General features: G+C 44.2%; 1 protein-coding gene across 6 annotated transcripts in view; it reads left to right on the top strand.

Moving 5' to 3' along the window:
- map7d3 (MAP7 domain containing 3) overlaps positions 1 to 14,952 on the top strand; it is a 42,767-nt gene that overhangs the window by 16,212 nt on the left and 11,603 nt on the right. For 2 of the 6 annotated variants that reach the window (XM_083786502.1, XM_083786500.1), the window contains 6 exons: positions 1,066 to 1,173; positions 2,297 to 2,392; positions 3,843 to 3,941; positions 5,994 to 6,119; positions 8,739 to 8,884; positions 14,743 to 14,873. In XM_083786502.1, the coding sequence (XP_083642628.1) occupies positions 1,066 to 1,173; positions 2,297 to 2,392; positions 3,843 to 3,941; positions 5,994 to 6,119; positions 8,739 to 8,884; positions 14,743 to 14,873 (706 nt within the window). The remainder of the gene's footprint in view (positions 1 to 1,065; positions 1,174 to 2,296; positions 2,393 to 3,842; positions 3,942 to 5,993; positions 6,120 to 8,738; positions 8,885 to 14,742; positions 14,874 to 14,952) is intronic. The other 4 variants (XM_083786501.1, XM_083786503.1, XM_083786505.1 and 1 more) reach the window with 4 other exon arrangements.

Here is a 14,952-nt window from a genome sequence, read left to right as displayed (position 1 = left end):
GAAAGAAAAAAATATATATAAGGTTTTGCCTGTAACAACATGCCCAAAATAGGGATGTCGAGGTTGAAAGTGGTTAAGTCTGATGCCTGCATTTTCTTCGTCTGTTTGGGGCTTTAGGCTCCCAGGTTTCTCTCTCACTAATTTCCAAGCACTTCCAGGTGACAGGTGCCGGGTCACGGGAATGCACTACACACAACTCAGGATGACTATGCGTGTCACGGAATTGCCTTGTCTCACATGGTGCTATTTTTTGTTGTCAAGGCTCTGTGCTTGTGGGGAGTGAATCTGTGGAATGGAAGGACTGTTTCAGTTGAGTTTTTATTGTACAGGATTTTACAGCTGTTCTTACTAACCTCTCTGTGTGCCTGCCTATGGCGCTGGAATGGCTTTGGTTTGGTACCCGGATGTACCGTTTTATCATATGGATGTCGCAGAATGTCAGGTTGATCTCAAGCCTGTCACATCTAGCCTTTTTGTGTACCATCATGTGCCTCATCATGCTAGATTGTTTTAGCTAGCTTTAGCTTTTCTGTTTACTTGTTCACTATTGCACAGTAGAATCCTCAGTGGTAATGTAACTCTTAGAGAAGGGGAGCTAAACTGACGGCACATGAGCCAAAGGTGTCCAGTCCAGCCCGTGAGATGATTTGAGGAAGAATAATATTATGCCTCCTGGACACGTCTCTGAGAAGACCATGGACCAGATGGATTTTTTTAATGCGAGTTATCGCATAGACTGACACGAGGGAAGTCTATAAAAAAGAACGAATGTGTGTGTGTGTGTGTGTGTGTGTGTGTGACTGTGCGCGTGCACAGCCCGCATGAAGTAGAATTTTGCCCTATCAGGCATGTGACCCAAAATGAACCAGTGTAGCAATGTTTACACTCAGTTAAATTGAATACTGAGGATTCTACTGTGGAGGGTGTTAGGACCTTGTGAAAATCCCTCCCACAGTCTGCCCAACTAAATTCCCTCCTCCATTGGGCGAGCTCTCTAGTAAACCCCTCCTTTCCCCTGTCGGTCTGTCCGTCCGTCCCTCCTCCTCCTCTCCCCTCCCTCCCCAGTGGACAAACGCTCCACATCTACCATGAACCTGAAGCAGGCGGCTGAGGCAGGCATCAACAAGCGCCTCTCCTCATCCTCCGCAGCTCTCGTCAAATCTCCCGACAAAAGTAAGTCTCCTCCCTCCCTCCCTCCCCTCCGCCTCATCCGTCCTCCGTACCGTCTCCTCCTAACCCACTGACTGTGTTTCTTCCAGACTGTACTGTACGCTGCAGTGAAAGTAAAGCACCCCTAGAGTTGGCCTGATGTCACCTGAAAGCACTAGCAAATGTTTACAGCCCCAACCATCGATATTTGTGTCCATAGCACAGTTCAACAATGTGTGCCAGTGGGGTTTAAAAAAAATGCTGGAATCAGATTTGTGAATAAGGGGGAGCAGTAGAGCTAGAGAGAGGAGTTTGTCGACTGTACTTTTCTAACACAATTTAAAATAATGTTTCCAAACTGTACATCGCTAACACAATTTAAAATAATCTTTACAATAATCTGTAGATTTGCCCTTTTCCATATCACTCTTTATGACAGATATACTGTAGTGTCTGTCATCTTGGATAACCTGGCACCCTTATGTGATGGCATGATTTGTCTTGCCAGATGGCAGGTAAACGCATCCACTGTTGGGTTTTGTGATGAGATCTGGTGCACCAGCCCACATGTCTGTCCCCTCCTGTCCTCCCAGCTAATGATTAATCAGCATGATCTCCTCCTGATTCCTCTGCATCCACTGCACGTGCAAACATGCACAAGCACGCATATCAAAACTATTTTAGCTGTGAAGAACTGATGTTTTAATAATGTTTACTCATGTTCATTCTGTTTCCCTTTTTCAGTCTAAATCGTGTCCGATTTTATTCACAAGAACAAGCGGTATTCATGTTTTGTTTTTTTTGCGGTAGCAATAATCATCAGAAACATAACTCTTTTCCTTTCTGAAGGCCTAGAGGTCGGCCAGTGCTGGTTCTTATCTGACATGCAGTTTTTCTCCCTACATCTCAACCTGTCAGTGTATAGTACTCCACTACCAGTTTCCTCTTGCAGGGTTCTGAAAACAGACACACAGATTCACACGATCGCACACTAGGTGGGGATAAGGGATTGTAATAACAAAATATTTGGATCATGGTCTGTGTGTATGTGTGTGCATCAGTAAAAGCGTCGGGTCTGTGTCATTGAGTACTAAGAAAAAACAACATTGTCACTTCAATGCGTCATCATCTCATCGTCATCTCTCAGGTATTAAGAGGAGGAGTGCGTCTTGTAACCGGTTGCCTAGCAACAGAGATGGCTCTCAGCCCAATAAGGAGGACGGCAAAAAGGTGGAACAGACAGGTGCAGAAGACCCACTCTATATTATCATTACACAGAGATATTAATCTGTACATGTCGGGAATATCTGTTACCTCAGTGGTGTACAGTAGGGAAGAGTGCATGCCAGAGAGACGGTAAACTTTAAAAAGGTTGTTTTTTTTCCTTCTCCAAAATAATGTCCAGTGGAAGCTTTTTTAACATTTTGTTGAGTCAGCTTGCAAGTGTCTGTTTTTGTTAGATGCTCTGGGGCTAGCTGTACCAATTTTGTTTGCAATAGCATTGCCACTAAATGCTGACAAGCTTCCAGTCGACATTCCTCAATAACAGTAGCCTCTATTTAGTGGTGTAATCGTGTTTGGAGGAGTGGGTATGCTCTAATTTTGCCCCAATTTGTCAAGGTTACCTGTGTCGTAATGAAGTAGCACCCTGGCCTGTGCTAAGAATTTCTCAAACGTACTCTGAATGCTGCCAAAGATTATATTGGCAGGCCAACTTACAGTTATAGTTTACTCAAAAATGCCAATTGGTGTCTTTTAAATACTGTTTGAGCAAGTACTGTTTGCAGTGGTCACTTGCACTGCCTTCGCAGCTAATATTTGCTTCATAAATCCCACACGGTCATTCTGAATGTCCACCCAAGCAGTGAGAGTTCAACCACTGCTCACGTAAACGTCATTACATTATTGGCTGTTTTTATTGGAACATTTGCATTTATTCACATGCGACACAAATGTCATGTGCTCTCAATCTACAGTACCAAAAAAGTCAATATTCAAAACCAGGGGAAAACCCAACACAGTTGAGGTCATAAAATATTTGAAATAAATATAATAAATAATAAATATTTGACAAAAACTATAGGCATGCCGGATATATGTTGTGACTGAAAACAATATTGAATTTGTCCAAACTAGAGTTATGAAATTCACATCACCACTGCAGAAACATCAAATTGTATGTATGCAACACAAAAATAACTGATTGATTGAATACTTTATTAGACAGAAATGTAAACGGCACAAGGTACAGTCATTAGGTAAAAAGATAAAACAAACTCCTGTTGACTTGTTTACATTGTGGTTCTATGTATGGTATACGACTTATACCATCATATACCCTCCACCACCCTGTTGCAACTATTTCACCAGAACTGTCCTGTTAAGGACAAACTGTGGTTAAACTAGCTTTAGTGAGCGCTATGACAAAGATACAGGAAGATTGATGTGGTAGATGCTTTGATACAGCTCCAAATTGGTTTTAGGTAGGAGCTTCATGACTCCAACATACACATTTAGGCACAATCTATTTCTAGTTGGACATGAGCTGCTCTTAGCCACAGCCTGTTGATTGGTAATAACATAATGAAATGAAGCCAAATAAAATACACAAGGTTTGTATGGTTACTCATGAGAGGCTGTGCAGTTGCCCTCGCTGTACCTGATTGGCCATAACTCAACTCTCCTGTCCGTAGGCCCCTCCCTGAAGAAGAGAAGCTCCTCCCTCACGCGAATAGGTGGGGGCAGGGCGCAGACCCCCGGCAAACCTGATAAGGGGACGACGGATGATCCAGGTGGCTAGCATGAACCGTTCAGGATAACTTTATTTGCTCAATGCGCTCCCTGTCTGCCTCGCTCGGGTCTTACTCTTTGTAAATAACAAGCATGCAACTCTTCTGATGAGATTCGCTCACTTGCCCTACATTCAGAATGTGCTCTCTTTAATGTGCTTGGTTTAAGACGTCGCAGGATCATTCTCGTGTTTCGGTGTGGCTGAGGGCCTTTGGTGCTACTGGGTTTAACGGTCCAAACATCTTTCTCTTTCTCTCTCTTTACATGTGCATAGACCTGTTGTTCACTGGCCTCCAAAACGCCTTTTCTAACCAGCTCCTAAGCTTTTTAAAATGTTTCCGTCCTGTCTGTACAGAATTAGGAATGCTGTACTAATTCCATCCGTGGCACAACTTCTTTGGTCTTTTTCTGCCATCTGATTTAATCCAGAATTCTGTGTTCACTGTTTTGGTTTTTTCACTTGCATCTACGTTTTAACATAATGGTTGGTCTTCCAAGCCTCACTCCAGAATTGGGTCCTTTGTGTGCAGTTTACCCGCACTAACACAATGTTTTGTTTATTTGTTCACAATGTGTTTGTTGTTTCCTCCCTGCCAGATGACGGTAGAGCTGGATGCGAGTCGCTGGTCTCGTGTCCCAGCACGGCGTTTGTCAGTGCCATGCTGCTGAAACCGTTAATGCTATTAACCAGTGCTTTTGTTTGTCCCATTGATCATATTCACACGGTGACCATTTTACTCTTACATCACACCACCCCTCGGGTATGCCGTAAGAGCAAAATAGCCGCTGTGTGACTATGGTCAATAGTTGAGTCAATCCTGTATGATCCTGTATGAACGATATGTGGTAACATTGTTCCTGTCCTGTTCCTAACATTTGGTATTTTGTAAGTAGTCCTGTTTATGTTTAGGATTGCTATGTAACCATGCGAGGCAACTGTCTTCACTTATACAACAAACGGAGCTAGAACTTTGACACTGATGACCCTTTCTACAAAGCCCCAATCTCTCTCATCACAGCTACATATGACTTTAGCTTCAACTAAGGAGCCATGATTCTCAAAGTCCTGGCCAAAAGCAGTGTGTTGTGCTGCACCGCAGGCTAGGACTCAAGCTAACCGCTAATAAAGAAATCTGTCTGCAACAGAAGTCCTCTCTGCCAGGGCCCAAGAGGAGCGGAAGCTAGCTACATAAGCCCAATAACACTTTATTTTTTACTCTTTATTTTTATTTTGTTTTTGTATTGAGTGGGGGTACAGTCAAAAACTGGATCCCAAAGGGGGAAGGTGTTATTTCTTTCATCTCATGGAACCAAGTGCTCTTTGTTTCTGCTGGTGTCAAATTCATTCAGTTTACACTGGCTTTATATTATGCCGTCTACTGTAGTATATTGCATGTAGTCAAAGCCACAGCCAGTGCTCCTCATTTTAACCCGGCCAATCAGATTAGTCTATTAAATCTTAAGGATTTGCCCAGTGGAAGATAAAAGCACTTGCTCAGGTCATGAACACCTGCCCATTTTAATTTGACGTCCTTGCTATGTTTCTTTCCTCATCTGCTCCAGAGCATTCTTCTCCTGTCTTTGGAGCTCACTAATTGATTGTTTTAGCCCAGTCAGCACGCTCCTCCCCCTTCTGCATCAAGGAACCACCGATTTTCACTCCATTTTCCCTCCACTTTGATCACTCCTCAGTTACTGGACAATCGAAAGTCTTTTGGTCTGCGTCTCAATATTCTTTCATGCCTTCCTTTCCTTGCCGAGTCTCTTATTCTCATCCGTTTCCTTGGGTGATAATGACATGTGAAAAGACGTGGGCAAACATTGAAAAGGAAGGAATCCATGTGAGACTATTAAGACACAACCTCTGGTTCTTTTATGTTGATTCCCCTGCTGGTTTAAATCACATGGTGAACCTTTCACACTCCACTCACTCCCCCAAAACCCCCTTCTTTGTGTTATTCCCCCCCCCCCCCATCTCCCCGCATCTCTTGCCTCCTCTTTCTTCTTGGACTTTTTTTTGTTTTTCTTCTGCGGGGTGGTCTCCGGTCGTGTAGCTCGCAGGCCGCTGTCCAGCCACGTGGACGGAGGGGTCATTAGTCGCCTGCTCACCCCCACCCAGGCCTCACTAGCTAGGAGCAAGAGCGCCGCCGCCCTGTCAGCGGAAGGAGCCGACGGCCCAGGTAACCTCCACAGAGAAGACCCCCACCCCCCTCCTCCATCCTCGCAGAGAGGACAGAGCCCCCCCACCCAACCCAACATCACTCCATCGCTAGAAAGATTCAAAGCTCAATCTGTCGGTATTCACTCTCACTAGTCGCTAGCTCAGAACTCTCCCCGCCCTCAATCATTGCAGCTGGCTTCTGCACCAATCGCTGTGAAGCTAACTGTGGCCTCGGTGTCGACACTTTTGGTGGTGGTTGAAATGCACGACCGGTGGTTGTAGTATTCTAGTGCTGTTGCACTGATTGGAAGCTGTTTGCGTATAGGCTGTTGATATTTTGAATGCTAATAATTCCTTTTTTAAATACATTCACGTGAGCGAGTTGCAAAGTCACACACACACACACTGTCAGCTTGAGCCCACATACACTTCTGGTCTGAGACTGTTATGCTGGGCAGAGAGGGACTTGGCTGGTAGCAGTATGTTGGCGTAGCCTCAGGGTCCACGCTGAGATTTTCTGTAAGCTGCTTACCTGTAACCTCGGTCATGTGACGTGTGTTACATGCATTGTGGGAACAAGACCAGGCAGGGAGCCAGTGTTCTCCTGGACACTGCCACAGATGGAGAATATCAGACCTGTCACCTGACTGGGACCCATGCTAATCAAAACACAGGATATACCAATATCCCCAAACTAGGGCTTTGGGTCAGTTTGATATGCTCTGAAGCCATTTATGCTGCCTCGGCTAGCATACAGGCCTCAGTTTGTGCTGAAGCGTGCGGTTTCTTTCCTGCCTAATGCTGGGGTGGAAATGATCTGCAGTACGGGGACAGCTGCTGCTGTTAAGCAAACATTGATAGGCCTAGCATTCACATCCGATGACCCAAGGTGATCAGTCTTGTTTTCTGAGTGTATGGCTCGATTCACATTCACAATGGCCTGGTAGAATCGTAAATAAAACAACATCCATTCACATGGAAGCTGTTTTTATTGACCAGCCATTATAAACCCATTAGGCGCAATAGATTGGCCACTAAATATAGGCCAGTAGAAACATGACACATCTGCATTAGGAGACTGTGGTATTGTGTTTCACAGCCCTCATCGCTGCCAATTGTACGGTCAGGACTATGGGCCACATTTTGCAATGTGGCTCTTGTAGGGAGAAATCTCTGGGCTTTAGGATTATCTTTGCTAATCCTCCAATCTGACACAGCAAAACTGTTGGACCAACAGTGCTTCTTCAACTAGCCAACTACAGACTTCCCTTAAAAGAAGTTCTGGTTTTCAGTCATTTGACAAGAACTGTCGTTCACATTATGGGTTAGTAGCATTACGTTAGACACCAGAAATCGGTTAGCCAATACTTGGATTCAATCATTTTCTTTTCTTACAAGAGCATTGCCTTGCAACGATATCGGTTGAACCATATCAGTTGTCTTATTTACAGTTGGATTTTGCACAATTTATCCATAAAATACAGCAAAAACTAACTATCAACATTCAGCATGCTTTCAGTGTTGCTAGTGGAACAGTTGTGTTGTGGATATTGTGGTATTTTTTGCATGTCTGTGTGTGTGTGTGTGTGTGTGTGTGTGTGTGTGCGGTGTGCGCAACATGTTTGTGTCCTGCTGAAGCTTGGTGGGTCTTTTGTGTGATGCGTGTCCCCTATTGCTATGGTGGTGGTACATGTCCCCTATTGCTATGGTGGTGGTACATGTCCCCTATTGCTATGGTGGTGGTACATGTCCCCTATTGCTATGGTGGTGGTACATGTCCCCTATTGCTATGGTGGTGGTACATGTCCCCTATTGCTATGGTGGTGGTACATGTCCCCTATTGCTATGGTGGTGGTACATGTCCCCTATTGCTATGGTGGTGGTACATGTCCCCTATTGCTATGGTGGTGGTACATGTCCCCTATTGCTATGGTGGTGGTACATGTCCCCTATTGCTATGGTGGTGGTACATGTCCCCTATTGCTATGGTGGTGGTACATGTCCCCTATTGCTATGGTGGTGGTACATGTCCCCTATTGCTATGGTGGTGGTACATGTCCCCTATTGCTATGGTGGTGGTACATGTCCCCTATTGCTATGGTGGTGGTACATGTCCCCTATTGCTATGGTGGTGGTACATGTCCCCTATTGCTATGGTGGTGGTACATGTCCCCTATTGCTATGGTGGTGTTACGTGCCCAGTTTTGTCTGTTGGTTATCTGTTAAATGTTGATGAATGTTCAGTGTTGTCCAGAGACTTTGGCCATAGAGTTGTCAGGCTATTATTTCGTGAATGAGTCTCTCCATATCTATTCTCATCCCTGCAGCCCCAACCCATGAGCTTCACAAACCAAGCAGTGTGCCACTAAAAGGGTCATACCTAACATGTAGCTTTGTTTTTCTTGTGCTCTTATTCCCTTACAAAAACATCCATCCTCTTGCTATCTTTTCTACCATTGTCTTTCTGTCTGCCATTTTCTCTTGCTCCTCTCTCTCTGTCTCTCTCTCTCGCTCTCTCTCTCTCCTTACATTCTGCCCTCCCTTTCTTGTCGCTTCGCCCACACAATGTTGGCTGCTTCTCCCACTTCCGCTGGTTGTGCTCCCCATGGCCCCTGCGATGACTTGTGTCCTTGACCAGAGTGTCACCTGTGTCCTCGCTCAGCCGCTGCCAGCCCGCTGCACCTGCCACGCGGACCACTGCGTAGCCGCAGCATCGACCGGCAGAAAAGCCAGAGTGGCATGACCACGTCCGTCTCTGCCGACGGAGCCCTGGACCCCTCGATGGTAAGACCACCACCTCGTGCACCGCCACAGCACGGCAGAACAATGTTCATTCAGTGTCTGAATAGCTGCGGCTCATTGTCCACTACACAAGTCGCTTTGTGCAAAGAGGCCATCGCTGATGGCGGTATAAAGACCGCCTGGTGCTGGTCCATTCATACCACACATGCAATGCTGTTATTATTATGCAGATATGTTATGCTTTTGTAGGTAAAACTTGAGTGTTTTGGTACTATAAAGGTTGGAAGACTGCCTGTTATTATTTTGAAGATTTGTTTGAATCTGTCATGCTTTGTGGGTAATATTTGTAAGGTTGGAAGAGTGCCCAGAAAAGTTTAAAGTAAATTATTTTGATGACGAAGACATGTCAGATGGATGCTTTCTGATTTAAAAACGAATCATTTGTGCTTACTTGATGTGTTTGAAATCACGTTGTCTGGTATTTCACAGCCTGAAATCACCTTGTCAGGTATTTCAGTCTGAATCTCTTTTTACCTCTTGGAGACAGAGATTATGGTTTTGCTCTTGGCAGAGATATGCGCTCTATGGAGAGCCCCTTTCTACTTCTGTAATATTTATGGCATGATGTCACCATAAACCACTGTTAGTTCTGTGTCTTATATTTAATAGTTATGGGTGTTAAAATATATTATTATCATTAGAAACTCTACTCTAAAGTATACTATGGATGTAGGCTTGCTGTAGCTATGAGCTTGTCCCAGAGTAAAAGTAATGGGCTTCATTCACTAAGCTTGGGTCTGCACAGAATTTGTACGTATGTGCATACATAACTTCCCACGTTGAGTCGGATTCAATTGTATTTAGTCCATGGATTTTTACGTTTTCTCAGGAGCAAACTTATATGGGGCCAAACCTAAAGACCAATGTCATTAGTATTCTATTCTATTCTATTCTATTAATGCAAAATCTATTTCAATAGTTCCAAACCTCAAATATATATTCTTTCTTTTTTTGTGCCCAACATTTGTCATCACAAAGATGTCAAACAATATATTGCTTGGAAGTATGTAATAGACATGATTCAAATGCAACTGATTTGTATTTGATTTGAAATCAAATACTCAAACCCTCAGCGTGTTTGCCGTTTCTGCAAGTGTGGCTACAGTTTTGTGTATTGGACTTTCATGCCAACGTCACACTATTCATTTGATATTGACCACATCACATAAACGTAGTCTTACCCAGTAATCAATATACTCGGATAAAAGATTATTGGATATCGGTGGATTCTAGCATCTACGTTTTAAGGTGAGCGAGTCCTTAGTTTGGTTTTTGTAAACTTGTTATTCTCGTTACACATGAGTACGGAGTAGGCTATTACTTTATTAACATTCAGCGGTTCCATTACATGAGGGACTCTCTTGCCAGAATACACTGAAGAAGGGGCGTGGAACAATGCAAATGATCTCCACGGGAGCGCACTTCTGATTAGATACACCTGTGATCCACACAAATCAAGGCTCTGCAGCACTCCCTTTCATGAATTGCACGTCAGAATTGGCTTATGCGATATACACAAAATGTACGACTAGGTTATACACAAAATGTACGACCAGGTTATACACAAAATGTATGACCAGGGTAGTGAATGAGACCGTAGCCTTTAAGGCTGTATCCGACTGCAGATGCCTCTTTTTTTTTTTTTTATAAGAGAATCACTTTTTTTTAATGGTCCAGCTGACAGTTTTATTGAGACAAATGGGAGTCAAGAAAAATGTCAACCAGTTGGAATACAGATGATTTAATAAGACGGAGGCTGTAAATCAGTGTGATGTTTAAAAATGGTATGTTTATTCCTCTTTATCGCCAGCATAAATTAAATGGCCATAACGCAGTTCAACAGAAATGTTTTGAGAGGTGCTGAAAATTCCCTGTCAATTCTCAGTCTATAGTGACTGGAAAGTGCTTGGATTTGACCCCTTCACAGCTTGTACCAATTTTGAACTAATAACACGTGTCACATTTTAGCTTAGACTGAGTCTTAGAACTTTTCTAGAAGTCCTCTGGGAAGTGGGAACCCGGACAAAATGAAAAACGCATCAATGATAACCAAATCCCTTGGCCTTTGCTATTTAGATGGAACAAGCATGACAAGGATTGTCCTGCTTAAGGAAAGTGAATCCAAGGCACCAATGCCAGATTTATATGCAAATGTCCTCGTACATTTGCCTGTCAAAAGAGCCCCGTCAGATGGTGGTCATAGGGAAAACCAGTTTTTCTGCTGCACTTTCATGGAGGTCAAAATGTTTATTGCGACTTCAGGTCGCACTTACTATGCAATTGTGCAGTAAGGCTAACGCTCAAGCCTCTCACAGGCTCCTGTCACATCACGCTCTTCATGTAATGCTGCGCACACACAACACACGACACGTGTTTTGCCACTACGCACGCACAAGCATGCACGCACGCACGGCGGCAGAAGCCTGTAAAGCCACCACCCACTCCAGAAAGTGTGAGCTACTCAGCTCTGGACTTTAAACCAGGAAATGTCGCATCACGATTTTTCTTATTCCTTCTAAATCTCGGTATAGAAAATGTAGCTAACTCGTCGAATCTCTTTAGTTATATCAATATTGTTCTTATAAAATAGTTTGTTTGTGCCTTTTTTTGGTCAGCGCACACAAAAGTCAAGGCACTGAAGGCAAATGGCGATGTAGTTGAAGCACAACGACAAAAAAACTGAAGCGCAACACGAGGATAAAGAGAACATTCAATGTCCAGTTTGCTAATTCACAACCGCTACTACTACTTTGGTGTTGTTGAAACTTGGAATTTCTCTATTATAAGCTTCCCCGACAGCCTACGTACAAATATAATTCATGAAAAGGCTACTACAGTGAATTTGGTTCAAGGAAGTTGTTGTAGGCTATGCAGGGATCATCTGACGCGATCGGACACATGTCTCTTGCCCTGACCCCCATCACTGTGGAAAATTCCGGGAGGAAAAACGGGCAAGCACGCTGGGTCTTGTGGGGATTCTTTCTTTTTCAGTCAGTAGGCACATGGTGCCTGGCTCTTTATGCCTAACTGTTCCCCTGTGTGTCATGAAAGACTGCTTTGTCCCACCCAGAGACAATGGGATCCACTGGTGACTGCTGTAGGAACAGGTCAGGCCATGCAAAGTAGAACCACACCCTGACCCTCAGGCCTTGTGTTGTTGGCCTGTGGCTATGGGGTTGTTCACGTACTGTCTCGACTTCTGTCCTCCACAGAAACAGAAGGTATTGCATGCTTGCTTGGCCCAGTGGTTTGAAGTGACATTACTGCTGACCCTTTCCCCAAAGTATACTTTTTAGTGTTTTGAGGTGAGGAAATGAATGGGCTATGGAGTCCTCTAAAGTGATGTGGCTCTGTCTGTGTTGGGGGCACATCTGATGTGTGAGGGTCACCTAGACTTCCGCATTGCCAATGCCATTTTTGACTATAAATCAAATATATGATGCAGATGTGTCTATTCTCTACATTCAAATTGTCCCAATTGCCAGTCAAATGGATGCAATTGAAATGACATTTTAGGAATTTAGAAAATTCTTATCCAGAGTCACTTAAAACGTGTGAGAAGCAGAGCTCATTTGGCAATTATACATTGTCTGTGATTTCAAGATGATGCCAATGACTGGTGCAAGGTTTGCCAGTCATTGTCAGTTTAACCCATTCTGACCTGAGATCAGATTCATACGAGGTTTCCGCTGGACACACACTGGTCTGATTAACCCATTCTGACCTGAGATCAGATTCAAAAAAAATTCAGTCGTTCTTCGATTTTTCAAAAATAGCAGACCTACAAGCTCGTATCGCGCCACTCGGTGGCGCGATATGAGCTTGTAGATCTGCTATTTTTCAATAGATAAAGCATAACATGATGCCGACACCAAAATGGGTGCCCGGTCAGAATGGGTTAAACTCCAACATGTTGTTATAATTTGGTCAAAGTTAGACAATGAAGTCCAGGTCAACATTTTAGCCGCTGCCACTGCTAAACGGTATTAACTCATTCCCAGAATTGTCCCAATGTTAAAGAGGTAAATGGTACAATTATATTGGGCTTTCTCCCAAAGCACATTAGACTGTGCATTACATTCACATACAGATTCACACACCAGGAAACCATTCAAGGCACAACCAATGTGCCAACCAAGACACTGAACCCCAAATTGCCCCCGATGTGCTGGTTGGTACATTGCATGGCTTCTGCTGCAATCGGTGTATGAATGTGTGTGTGAATGGTTGAATGTAATGCACAACCTATGTAAAGCGCCTTGGATAAAGGCGCTATATAAATGCACCATTTACCATTTAACCAACCTGCTCATCAGGACCATTAAGGAGTTAAGTTGAGTATCTTGATCAAGGACACTTGACTAAGCAAGGAGAAGCCTGCAGGGATTGATGAACCCGGGAACCTTCTACCTCCTAAGCCACTATCATTCTTTAAAGCCGGATCTCTACCGACCCGACTCGGGCTTGTCGTGTTTCAGGGCTGACTACTGGTGCAGAAGCAGGCCTAAATAAGCCAGAGACATTTGCCCGTTGCACATTTCAACTAGATACCATATTCTAAATCTCAACTCAATTCCTATACCAATCGATCCAAAGCAAAGCTAGGCAAAAATGGTATGCTGGATACTGTGAATGAAACGAGCGACCAGGTCTCTGAAAACAAGCCCAAAAGAAGCGACCAGTTTCACCACTTGAGCCCTATTACACCAGCTATTTTCAGACTGGGAATGAGGAGAGACGGGGGGGGTGACATACAGCAAAGTTCGCCCAGTCTAATCTGAATGCAACACACCTAAATGTTACCTAAAACGTATATATTTGACCAGTGTGTATCTCACATCTTCTGGAGGGTCATCATGCTGTAGGATACTATAATACTGTACATATGTCTCCCTGTGTCTGTGGCTGACCTTGTCGTGCCCCGGCTGAGTGCTTGGCACATGAGCATTAAAAATAGATGAATTAGAAGCCTGACAACATGGCCACCTAATGTCCACCACGCCTTAGCAGGGTTATTTGAAACCATCAGATCTGCACTGCTGTAGAGAGGCCAGGGAAGACGGACTGAGTCACCGAGTCTCGTGAATCAAATGATACGGTCACTTTTCCGTGTTGGCATTCTAGAAGTTCCAGACAGTTGTGTTCCTTGTCACGAGTGAGGACGTGATCTCTCCCTTGCTCCCATCACCTCCAGGATTTGGTGCCATTTATTAGTTTCCATTTTAATGCTGCTAGTTTCTACTTTTCTACATCCAAGATTATTTATACATCCGAGGGAATTTCTTGACTTGGTGTTGTTCACACGTGTTCCGTTTCTGGGAAGCATTTATTGACGGCCTACACAACCTACTGAGGACCTAAAGGAAAAAATCGCATCACATGTTCAAAAAGAAATGCTTCATTATACAAAAATGTCCCCTTTTCGCAATCTTTGTGGCAGAGCAGACCTCTCATTATGTGGACCTTAATAACAAAATTAATAGAAAAAAATAATGGCATGACATCACAGGTCCTCTCACATTTTGGGTGACCGGGTTTCTGACTATGAGGCGATTTCACTGCAGTGAGTGAGCTGTGGCTGGTAGTCGGTACCTGTGATTATGGCCGTGTGTGTAGACTTGATCCCTCTCCAATGTCGCTAACAATTTACTTACATAACGTATAAATGTTTGTTTATGAAAGTGCCTGTTGACATGGCTCTAATCCCTGGAGGTATTTGGGGGATTAGCCATGTGAGTTCTCAACGTATTAAGACTGATCCCGGCTAAGACTGAAAGTGAAAGTATTATGTATTCTCACTCCTCTGCTTTTCCTCCTCCCCTGTCTCTGCGGAAATACAGAAGGACAAACGGTTTACATCGCCTGTGGCCAAGCGTCCGGCCTCTCCCTCCAATTCCCTGGGACGCAACCGCTCACCCTCGCCAGCCCCCAACCCCAGCCCAAAGAGGACGCCCTCCCCAGCAGCAGCCAAGTAAGACACCCCCCCCCCCACAAACCCTCCTTGTAATGCAACAGCCTGGAGGATTTCTTGAGTTTTGTGGCTGCGTACC

This window comes from Protomyctophum parallelum (genome assembly GCF_964188405.1).
Source record: "Protomyctophum parallelum genome assembly, chromosome: 16".
NCBI classification, from domain to species: Eukaryota; Metazoa; Chordata; class Actinopteri; order Myctophiformes; family Myctophidae; genus Protomyctophum; species Protomyctophum parallelum.
Note: the sequence above shows the minus strand (reverse complement) of the source record. Positions and strands in the feature narration are given on the sequence as shown.